The 12,099-nt window shown below is 34.7% G+C and overlaps 1 protein-coding gene across 1 annotated transcript in view; it reads right to left on the reverse strand.

Moving 5' to 3' along the window:
- MALRD1 (MAM and LDL receptor class A domain containing 1) overlaps nt 1-12,099 on the reverse strand; it is a gene marked incomplete at its 5' end in the record, with an annotated part of 844,763 nt that overhangs the window by 726,022 nt on the left and 106,642 nt on the right. Inside the window, 3 exons of the mRNA XM_073885547.1 lie at nt 1,533-1,740; nt 4,320-4,412; nt 10,079-10,245. Coding sequence (XP_073741648.1) covers nt 1,533-1,740; nt 4,320-4,412; nt 10,079-10,245 — 468 coding nt within the window. The remainder of the gene's footprint in view (nt 1-1,532; nt 1,741-4,319; nt 4,413-10,078; nt 10,246-12,099) is intronic.

The following is a 12,099-nucleotide window of genomic DNA, read 5'->3' on the forward strand; positions in this document are numbered from 1 at the left end:
AATATCTATTAATACTCCAGGTAGAATTTGATTGAGAGAGCATAAAGAACCCTTGCGGGGGGGATGTGTCAATATGCACAATTGAAAAGAGGAAATGAAATATATTTACTTTCAGCTGTTGAAAGTGAGAATAATGCAAACTATTAGAAAGGTGAGTCTCTCCAAAAGAAATGAACCAAATCGTTTGTAAGAGATTTTCAAGCATAGAAAAGAAACTGACACTCATATTAGAGAAAGTGTATTGTCCTCACATGTTTTTTTGAGTGAAAAAAAGACAGCACCCAAAAATTCCATTGAGATCATATTAGGAGATAGATTATTTTGTTTAAAAATAGTATTAAAACTAGGTGTCTGAGGAATCAATGGAATTGCTGTTTACAAATAGGCAGAGGATTCCTCCCTGGCTTTCCCATCTCCTCTTTCCTGTATCCCTTTCCATTGCTTTTAATAAAATCCTTCCCCATCAACAGAAGCATTTTGTACAAAGAATTTTTGTACAAAGACATTTAGGGGTGCCTGGGTGTCTCAGTCATTAGGTGTCTGCCTTCGGCTCAGGTCATGATCCCAGGGTCCTGGGATCGAGCCCCGCCTCAGGCTCCCTGCTCAGCGGGAAGCCTGCTTCTCCCTCTCCCACTCCCCCTGCTTGTGTTCCCTGTCTCGCTGTATCTCTCTCTGTCAAATAAATAAGTGAAATCTTTAAAAAAAAAAAAAAGTGACATTTATCTTGTTGCAATATTTTTCTCTTGTTCAACAAAACACACCACTAAAATAAAACAATGCAGCAAAATAAATGTCAAATTTTTAATAATTAAGAAAACCCACTTGTTTGTGATATGGGATTTGGATTCATTTAGTTAGAATCCATGGTTTCCAAAGAGACACAAGTATTTTAGTTGCTAAGTTACCTCATATGAGAACCATCATGTGGGTTGTAAATTAAATTATATTTCCTTTCAAATACAACTAGGTTTGAATAGTAATGGGATTTCTTGTCATCACTCCTATCAAAGACTTTCCATAAAAGTCCTAAAAAGCAGGTGTTGGATCTAAATTTTACCCAGTCATGAATACCAACCGTGGCTGACATGATTTCTATAGTCATCATGGCTGCCTAGAAGGCAGTGACAGCTCTTCTTCTTCAACCCTTCCCCACAGCTTTCTACATAATAGGTCAGAATGGAAGATGCCCTATACCTAATAAAGGTCAGCAATCCATAACATATGTCTCCCAAGGGAAAAGTATAAAGAGGTTCCGTCTCCCAACCCATTTTCCTCTTTAACCAAAATACACACACACCACAATACAATTATTCATTTGTTGACCAAATAGAGTTTGCAGTGTTAACAAAAAGCACCAAAGCTTATATTAGCACAGAGACCCCCACAAAGAATAGTGCCAATAGCTGCAGAATGAGAATGTGCATTCATTTCATGTCATACATATTAACTTTACCTAGCTCAAAGCAAAGACTTAAATGCAACCACAGTCATGAAAGTGAGCATGTGAACAAGTAAATCATTAATTCACTTACAGCAAGTTGCTGGGTCTTCATCACTGTCATCAGAACAGTCCTGCTGCGAGTCACAGACCGATTCTTGGGCAATACACTGGCCACTGGCACAAGTGAATTCATCTGTAGGGCAAAGCCTTCCGGAGGGGGCAAGTGCACAGGCATAGACCCAGAGCTGATCCAGCCCAATAAAACCTTTCTGGCTCAAAATAGTCCCTTCCAATATAATCTTCAAAAAGCAAAACATGAACAATGTTTGAGTTTATGATCTCCTTTCAAAGACCCCTCCAAAAAAGAATAATAGATATTTAATAATTACTGAGACAAACACCTGTTAAAAGAGCCAGCAAATACACTCGACAAAGTCCTACTCGGGGAAACCTGACTCACAGGCGTAATTGATCTGAATGGAAAAAGCCCTACATTTAAGAAAGGTCAGCAATCCATAACATATGTCTCCAAAGGGATAAGTATAAAGATATGGGCACAGTAGATCCCCTGAGGCCTCTGAGAAACCACCCATGACCGATGAAATACAACATGCCACTTAAACCACTGGCTACGTCCTTCCCTGCAAACTTTTCATTTGGGCATCATCCTCATGGCTTTCTGACATTCAGGGAAAAGAATAAGCATTATCACTACTTATACACCAAGACCTATAACTAAGTCTGGTTTTTAAGCTACTGAAATTAGCATTGGAATGCAGGCAGGGAAAGATGAGGCAAATAGTAAGGGACACAACAGATGAACAGAAAACTTAAAAGAATAAATATAAAAATCTATTTTCACAAAAGAAGAATTTCTCTAATAATCAAAGAAGTGCCAATTAAAAGAAATAAATCTCATTTTCTCCAATCAAATTGCTAGTTTTGAAGGTATACAGCATTAGCAAGTGAAACAACCATCCTTGCTAATCCAATGTAAGATACTATCAAAGTATTAATATTCCTTGAGGTTCCACCGAGAGCAATGGTTGGCTAGCACCAGAGAGAAGGAGAGGCATGAAGAGCTGATTCTACCAAATATCTAATTCTCTGCTGTCCAATATGGTAGCCACAGCTATTTCAAATTAAATTAACTAAAATAAAATTAAAATTCAGTTCCTCAGCCATACTAGCCACATTGCAAGTGTTCAACAGTCATCCGTGGTTATTGGCTACCATATTGGAGAGCACAGATACTTACATTTTCCCTTATGACAGAAAATACTATTGAACAGCAATGAACTAGGTGTTGTTTGTGTGTAAATAAGATACTAGGAAGAAAGACTAATTCCTTTTAGTTTTTTCCAGCCAAAAGTTTCTGAATAGATTTTCTCCTTTGCAAAAATATGAGGAATATATATATATTTGTTACGAATTACTTAAGTTTCAGTTCACAAATATATTTAACAATTTAGTCTAGAAGATGTTACATTCAAATCATATCTAATAGTAGGAAAACTTTGTATGCTGCTGTATACATTCCCCATAGTGAATACCATAGTATAAATATATATAAATTATTGGACCTACAGCTGTATATTTTTATAGCAGCAAGAGATCAGATATGCAAAAATGATATCAGTTTGGGTTTCAAAAATTGATGAGTTTAAACTTAGATTTGAAAAAGGTGCTATTATTGAAAGTTAATTACATTTAATATGCACTTGGAAATCTAGAATAACTCCCAAATTACTCTCTTTATATCTTGTTTTATCTTTCAGTTAAATAACAAGACCAACTTTAATATTCAGTTTATGTAAAAGAATGAAACTCCAATCATTTAGTACCTTTTTCAGAAGTTTTAAAGATAAATATCAGCTTAGAACATTAAAAATTATGTCAAATATTAATTCAATAGTCTATGATATAAACCTCAACCTTGCTGTAATTAATACAAAAATGCTATGGTTCAGAAATTCCAGTCTCAGTAATAAATGGGATTCTAAAAATCTGCATGGTTACAGTTCAGTATCATTTGGGTTCTCCTTTTCAGCACCTAGAAAAACGTACATATGTGGTATTACCATAAAGGAATGAAATTGGTTTCATGAGCCATACATACAATCAGTCTTATTATTTTACACTCACAGGCCAGCATAAGCATATTTATACACTCTTTATACAACAAAAAAGAATGGAATTTTAAAGAAAACACTGCACTTCAAAAATAAAATTATGAATAGCAATTAATAATACCACCTATTTAAATGTCGATCCCACTGACATTACTACATTTTGTAATGTTGCTATGATACTAGAAAAGAAGGAAATGATGGACAAACATTTAATATGAAAGCTAAAAAAAAGTTATCAGATATATTTTTCTGCCCAATCTCAATTCTATATACAACACGAAATCCCAAAGTCATTTTTTTAAGAGACCATATTCCCACTGACCATACATATATTTTGGATATATCTTTGCACAGGTAGATATAACCATGTTTTATAAAGACAAGAATTACTGTCTTCAAAACATTTGTATAGTCTTTACTGGTTTTTAATTCCAACTTATTATTTATCTGCTTCATAATGTCATGTGCTTCCTTGTTTGCAATGCATGGTGTTGGGGTTGGAGGGGGCTATGAAGGGAGCCCATGTACAGTGAAGAAGCTTTATACAGGAGTAATGTGGCTGGGAAAGGCTAAGTACAATGAAAAGAAGTAGGCAATTGCTCTCTCCAAATACACAAATCTGCATCCTTAATTTAAATCCTAATTTAAATTTAGCAATGGGTGATAAAATTCACTACTGCAAAGCTACAAGTTAAACTTACGAAAAAATAAATAAATAAAAGAATACTTGTTTTTCCATTTTGTACCTTAAATGTCTTCAGGCTTTCTGGTATTAACACCTCTGCTTTCACCCATTTTCTGTCCGTTGATGTGCTGTATATCCAAGATATTTCTTCTTCCTTTGATTTAAATGAAATGACATTACTCATTTCCCAAATTCTACTCTCATATTTCCATATGTGCTCTCTCAATTACATTTCAGTAGAGTTTACCCTATCTGTACCACATGAAGTACTAGGAAGCCTAAAGTATTGGTAAAAAGGTATATAACATTTTTTTAAAGGAACAATAAAATGGAGGCAGGAAAGGATGAAAAAGTAGAGCCCAGAGGATATTTAGGGCAGTGAAAATACTCTGTATGATAATATATGGTGGACATATGTCATTATGCATTTGTCCAAACCCACAGGATGCACAACACCAAGCAGAACCCTAGGTAAACTATGGACTTTGAGTGATAAGGACATGCCAATGCAGGTTCATCATTTGTAACAAAGGTACCATTCTGATGGAGGATGTTGATAATGGGGAAGCTCTGCATGTGTGGGGACAGGAGGAAAATGGGAAATCTCTATACTTTCCCCCTAATTTTGCTAGGAACCTAAAACTGCTCTGTAAAAACAGTCTTTAAAAAAATAAGGAAATAAATCATATCTATATAGTAAAGCTGTTTATTTTCTTATGATGGAGAGTAAGGACAGAAGAAACATTTGAATGGAATTTTAAATGAAGTACTTCAAAAAGACAATTCTCAATAGAAATTCATAATACTAGCTACTTTAATATTCATCCCAATAATACTCCTACATTTTATTATATTACCATGACATTAGAAAAGAAATGACAGGGAAACACTTAATATGAAAGTTTAAAAAAAATGTTATCAGATATATTTTTCTGCACAATCTCAATTTCTATATGTATTTTTTTCTATGGGAGAATTCATTCTAAGTTCCAAACAATACAGTTATTTTCTGGAGTTTATATTTCTATTTGACTCTCTTATCATTCTATCAAAGACCTTTTTGTGCCTTCTAGAGCATGCATCTGTCATGCATCTGTAAAATCATCATCTTCCAGTTGGCAAAGTGTATGGAAAATTATGTTTCTACTATACACTATAAGGTAACATACTCAATAAAAGTCTATAATGCAGTCCAAAGTTCTGCCTATGTTATTGTGCTTTATGATTTATGACCATGTTCTGAAATACTAATTTCTTTAGATTCTATCAAACATGTAAGTTAATTTGACATTTCCCTGGGAAAGATAAACCAGATTGTTCATAATATTTATGCAATGGATGCATTGATTGTTTTCATGTATCAGTATAGTGAAAATGAAGAGTGGCATAAATATGTCTCAGGTTGAGTTCTGAGACTGTGCATGCCCTCCTTCTACTGTGAGATAGAAAACAGCACTGGAAGGTGACACTCATTGTAATTCAAATGACACATGACACTTAAGACTTTTTCAGACTCTCGTAAGCATTAATCTCTCAGCTTTGCTTATTTCATTCATAGCCAATATTTTCTAAAAATGAGTCTATTTTCAACTTAGTCCTTTACCCTCTGATGTCTGCTCCAATTTCCAAGTCTCAAATATTTCAGAAGATAATCTAAACCCATTAAAATGTATTTCATTTTATTACTGATTCATATCAACTGTTAAGCCTTAGACAAGACAGTGAAACATCCATGGTAGACATCTTTTCAGCTGAGAGCTTCTGAGTCACTTCAGGATGAACCGGAGTTACACACAGTTGGGACACACAACTAATTTTTCTTTCAATAATTTCCTATGCAACTTCAGCAATTTAGCTTTGAGACACTGACATCTTCCACAGATGCTTTAAGTGACACTGCTTGGTAAGTTGCATTCATCATGTCCCTTCACTTTCATCTTATGAAAATAACTTGGAGCATTTGTGCTCTTTTTTCACAATGACTAATTAATTTCCCTCTGCTCTACTTGAAGAAGAATGTGTTTTCATTTTTTTTGAAAAATGAGCAGAATTCTTTCTAAAACTTAAACGGCTTTTTGTACCCTAAGTTAATGGTATGTTATGAAATACAGATTTTTCTATGACACTTTCTTGTCTGACAACACAAATAATGAAAAAGAAAAAGAGTTTACTCCATCTAAATAAAATCAGCTTTTATTTTATTCTGTCCTCACTCTCAGACTCTTACCTAGTTACTTTCAACAGGTGCCAATGTAAGAAAGAAACCCTCAGCTCAGAAAAACCTTTCAAGTGATGTTTTAATTTTCTATTATCTTAAAATCAATCAATCAATCAACAAAATTTTTTAAAAAGTCTTTACTCCCCTCAGACCAGGATCATAATGCCATTTTACCTTTCAAGGAAAGAATCACTCTATATCCTAGAGACCTCAGCTTAACCTTCACTCTTCCAGTAAAGAAATCAAAGGTACCAAATTCCAGATTGTTGTTTTTGTTCTTTTCAAACTACTTTTGAGGGGCACCCGGGTGGCTCAGTACGTTAAGCGTCCACCTTCTGTCCAGGTCATGATCCCACGGTCCTGGGATCAAGCCCCCTATCGGGCTCCCTGTTTGGTAGGGAGCCTGCTTCTCCCTCTTCTTGTGCCCCTCCCCCCTACTCATGTTCTCTCTCACTCGCTCAGCACTCTCTCTCGCAAATAAACAAATTTTTTAAAAATTAAAAATAAACTACTTTTGATTAAATGTGGGAACAGGGACATGTACTTTGGCAAAGACATTCCTTCGAGAAAAGTTTATTATGGCCTTTAAAAATGGTCTCATAGAAGAAAAGATACTTTCTAAGGCATTTTCTTCACTGCCCCAGCTATGTGTTCTTCCTATTTGCCACTGGCAATACGTAAAAGGTACCACAAGCTGGGCGCCCCACTATCCTTGGCTCACTGACATGGAAACTCTCTTCAGGATAAAAGATAGGCTGTTGCTATGATTATTATTTTACAGATGATAGAGACCTAATCTCAAGGATGGCTATATGGTACAAATTAGAACTGCTACACACTTAAGCTGACCCTAATAGTCAACTTTTTATTTCACAACTTGCCTTTCACCTGTGTTTTCAACTTCTCAAGTTCTGATGTCTTCTGAAAATAAAGAAAACTACCTTTAGCATTCTTACAAGGTATTTCTTGATTTACTTGCTCATATCCTAAGGGTTATTTTCTTTATTCTATTCATGGAAGATTTAAACAATCATTTTCATCAAGAGCTAATTCAAGAGTTAAAGGATGGGTTTGGAGTCCTTTTTAACTCTGATAAAACATCAGCTTATAATTTAAATGTATTTTGATGCAGATTTTGCATTGGTGACCAATATGTTATATGTTATATGTAGAGATCAGAGCAAATAATATGTAAGAAAAAATAGGATATTGCCTTGCAGAATACTGGGTAAACTAATAAGCCAAACATCACTCAGTGCTGGTTCTAATTAATACATTGGATCAGTTCTCCATGATTACCTTGTTTTCTTATATATGATGTGGTATCTGAAGTCAATTTGTTTATAATCTTTTCTTATACAGTCCCAAATTTACAATCCATCACCAATGTTCAGGGTAGATTAAAGTAATCTTTAGGATTAGGACATATATGACACAAATGTCTACTTAAATTTTAGATAACTCATTCAACATTCAGTGAATATTAATTACCTGTCATGTGAAAAGTACTATCATATGACCATATATTTTTTAAATTATTTTATTTATTTGTTTGAGAGAAAGAGAGAGCACGAGCAAGGGGAAGGGATACAGGGAGAAGCAGACTCCCCACTGAGCAGGGAGCCCAATGCAGAACTCGATCCCAGGACCCTGGGATCATGACCTGAGCCAAAGGCAGATGCTTAGCCAACTGAGCCACCCAGGCACCCAGGACCATATATTTTTTAAAACACTTTTAACTATAATATAAACTCAATGAGATTATTCTAGTGTAAAATACTATCACAAAAATGCCACAAAACTATAACATAGTTATAGAACATTAAAAATTGTGTCTCATCCATGAAAACAAACAAACAAAATGTATTAGGCCATCTAATGAGCATATTCACTCAACTTCATGCTTTAGAACTCTGTGAATGTTCTGAAAAAGAAGAGGTAGAAGAAAAAAGACTGGACATGAACAAAACGATACAAAAGAAAAGAGAGGGGTGATGTGAAAGAACTAGGGGGGAAAAAAGAGAATTCCTCTAGAATTTTCATTTCTCCCAGTAATAGGCAGGCAATAGGTCATACCTGAGGATTAATTATGATGGCACTTCAGACTTCAGAAGCAAATGGAACAGAAAAAATGCTATTGGGGTGCCTGGGTGGCTCAGTTGGTTAAGCGACTGCCTTCAGCTCAGGTCATGATCCTGGAGTCCCAGGATTGAGTCCCACATCGGGCTCCCTGCTCAGCAGGGAGTCTGCTTCTCCCTCTGACCCTCCCCCCTCTCATGTGCTCTCTCTCTCTCTCTCTCTCTCTCTCTCTCTCATTCTCTCTCTTTCAAATAAATAAATAAATAAATCTTTAAAAAAATGCTATTGACAGAGGGTTAGTGATATTTGGTAAGAATAGATGATAAATAACCTTTTGTTGGAAAATGAATCTGGCCAATGTCAGGAGGAAGTTTCAACTGGATATATTCAAAGCATCTAAAGCCAAAAGAATCTTGACTTGGATGTTTTTACTGTCTTCCTTTTTCCTGTCAGAATCCCTGCAATTATTGTTAACTGTTTCCCATTGCTAGAATGACTGCTATTTACCCTTGTGATTTTTTTTAACTTCTATCTATAAATAAATTTTCTTCACAATAGAAATTCCTAAAGTGTCTCAGATATTTTTCCACTTGTGGAGGATTGTTTTCAGTTAAAGTTAGGTATAAAAAAAGAAAAAGAAAAAAGCTTGGATTTGTTTTATTTGCTAGCATTACCACTGCAATTTTCACTCAACCCAGTGAGCCATTTTTTCCCATTCCAATGACTCATTTGTTTGTATTTAATCAGTAATTACCAGTCACTAAAATTATATCTACTGGTACCATAACAAGTAATTTGTATCCATGATAATTATAGGCCTAGTGATATATGGATCTAAAATCCAAAACAGATCCCATCAGAATGTCAATACAGAGCCAACAATACAGAATCTCAAATATCTCACTTTTATTAGACCTATAAGTTCTTTAATATACTTCCATGAATTTTTAACAATTTTTAAAAATAATATTGTACAAATTATCATGTTAAATTTTCTACATGAGAGTATTTTTTTTAAGTAGCCTCCATGCCCAGCATGGAGCCCAACACTGGTCTTGAACTCACAACCTGAGATCAACACCTGAGGTGAGATCAAGAATAGGACACCTAACCAACTGACACACTCTGGCGCACCTACATGACAGTAGGTCTTAAACCTGGTTCTTTAAAAAAAAAAAAAAAAGTTTTATTTATTTACTTGAGAGAGAGAGAGATAGCTAGAGAGAGAAAAGAGCTGGGAGGAGAGGGAGAAGCAGGCTCCCCACTGAGCAGGGAGCCCGGTGCGGGGCTCGATCCCAGGACCCTGGGACCATGACCTGAGCTGAAGGCAGACACTTAACCGACTGAGGCACCCAGATGCCTCATAAAACAGGTTCTTAATATTTCTTCTCAAAGGTATACTAAGAAAGTCAAGTTAAAGAATACCTAAAGCCTACACACAACTGAGAAATAGAAACACAAGTTGCCAAAATAGAAATTTGACTTATTCAATGAATTTGAAATAAATGTAAGTTTCTTCTCACCTTATTATTGTATAGTCCTACTCTCAGAACACTGTTTTCCATGGAATAATAGAATTGAAGATGGCAGCTCTTGCCCAGGCAGTGACACACAGAGCTATTTAAATAAGCCCTGCTGTCTACATAGTTAAGAGTAGAAGCATCCTTAGCTCCTACCCATATAAAATAACCTGAAAAATGAAGGAAAAGGAAGAAATTTAGAAAAAAATTAGCTGCTTTCTGTTTGAACAAAATTATTGTATTTATGGACTTTTCAAAATCAGGCTTGAAACACTAATATTTTAATTAAAGGGATAGGATGTTTTATTTATTTACTGATTTATTTATGATTATTAGAGATATGATATTTTAAAATGATTATGTCAACTACAAATTAAAAGTTTTCATTTCCATATGTGATTTTAAAATACACTGATATCTGCTCCTATTTCCTGAAATTAGGAAATTTCAACTCAATATTCTTTTTAAAAGATATCTCCTGATATAAAAAACCTCTGTGCTACAAAATTATCATCATTTTCTTTAAATGTCACAATGCAATCTTTCTTTAACAAAGAATTCCTCACCTTTCTTCCCAGAATTCTTTCCCCTTTTATTTTTTCTACTTTTTAGTTATAGAAAAACCTTTATAGTTTAAGGGAATACAATTTAAACATTATAATTAAATTACATATAATTAACATATAACATAATCAAAATTTCTTACCCAACACATGGAAGTATCAGATACCACAGTCCTATTAAACTGCACGTATGGATATTGTAGCATATAAAAATATTATCAATCAACTTTATCCCATCTGATATTTAAAACCAATTTGCACTGTTCTTAAATTTAATAATATAGACAATGCAGAGATACAAAGATACTTCTATGATTTTACAACTTCACTTTTAAATTTGCACTGTTCTTAAATTTAACAATATAGACAATGCAGAGATACAAAGATACTTCTATGATTTTACAACTTCACTTTTAAATAATAAAGTTTTTCAATAGGTTATTTCTGTGTAAGTTAGTATATATTCCTGTAATTTCTAAAAACTATGAATTTAAATTAGGTAAAACTCTTATTTATTGAGAAATGTAAGACTATAAGCAAAATACCATTTTAAGTTAACACTTTGTATCTAACTAAACACAAAGAAATGATAAATAAGATAAAGACACATTTTTACAAAAGCGGAGACAGATCAATTTCAACATAAAATATCTCAAAAGATAAGGAAAGAACAATTCTACCAAGTGATGAGTAGGGCTGAAACCACAGAACTCTGGAACTTTGAGACTAGACCCAGGCTGTGGTAGCTTAGATTCTGACTAACTTGAATGTTGCAAACAAAAGCTGGAGGAACAAACTCTCTCATGGAAGTCAAAGATTAAAGTTGGGGAATCCTGCTCAAAAACTAAGGTGGAAAATATACCAACATTAACTACCTTGGGCTATGAGTAAGTGACCAGATGAAATTTTAGCCTCACGCATCTACAGCTGTGACAAGCAGTAAAGAGTCTAATCTCTAGCTACATAAACATAATAGGTCATGCTAAACCTATTGACCTTAATTCCCTTTACATAGCACATCACGTTTGGCTTTCAACAAAACATTACAAAGCACACTGAAAGGCAAAAAACAAAAAACATAGTTTGAAGAGAAAGAGCAAGTCTCAGAACCAGACCCAGATATGGCAGGAATGTTGGAATTAAAAGACTAAGAACTTAAAACCACTATGAGGAGGGGGAGGAGCAAGATGGTGGAGGAGTAGGAGACCTAAATTTCGTCTGGTCTCAGGAATTCAGCTGGATAGGGATCAAACCATTCTGAACACCTACGAACTCAACAGATCTAAGAAAAGAATACCAGCAACTCTCTGAACAGAAAAGTGACCACTTTCTGAAAGGTACAATGTGCGGAGAAGTGAATCCAAGTACATATTTGGGAGGATAGACGGCGGGGGAAGGGGACTCCGTCCAAAGCTTCTGGCAAGTGATAGAGCCCTGGAGCACAAAATCAGAACTTTTAGA

The sequence above is a fragment of the Callorhinus ursinus genome, unplaced genomic scaffold (assembly GCF_003265705.2).
Source record: "Callorhinus ursinus isolate GAN/ISIS: 27379988/994484 unplaced genomic scaffold, GSC_fseal_2.0 scaffold63, whole genome shotgun sequence".
Lineage (NCBI taxonomy): Eukaryota > Metazoa > Chordata > Mammalia > Carnivora > Otariidae > Callorhinus > Callorhinus ursinus.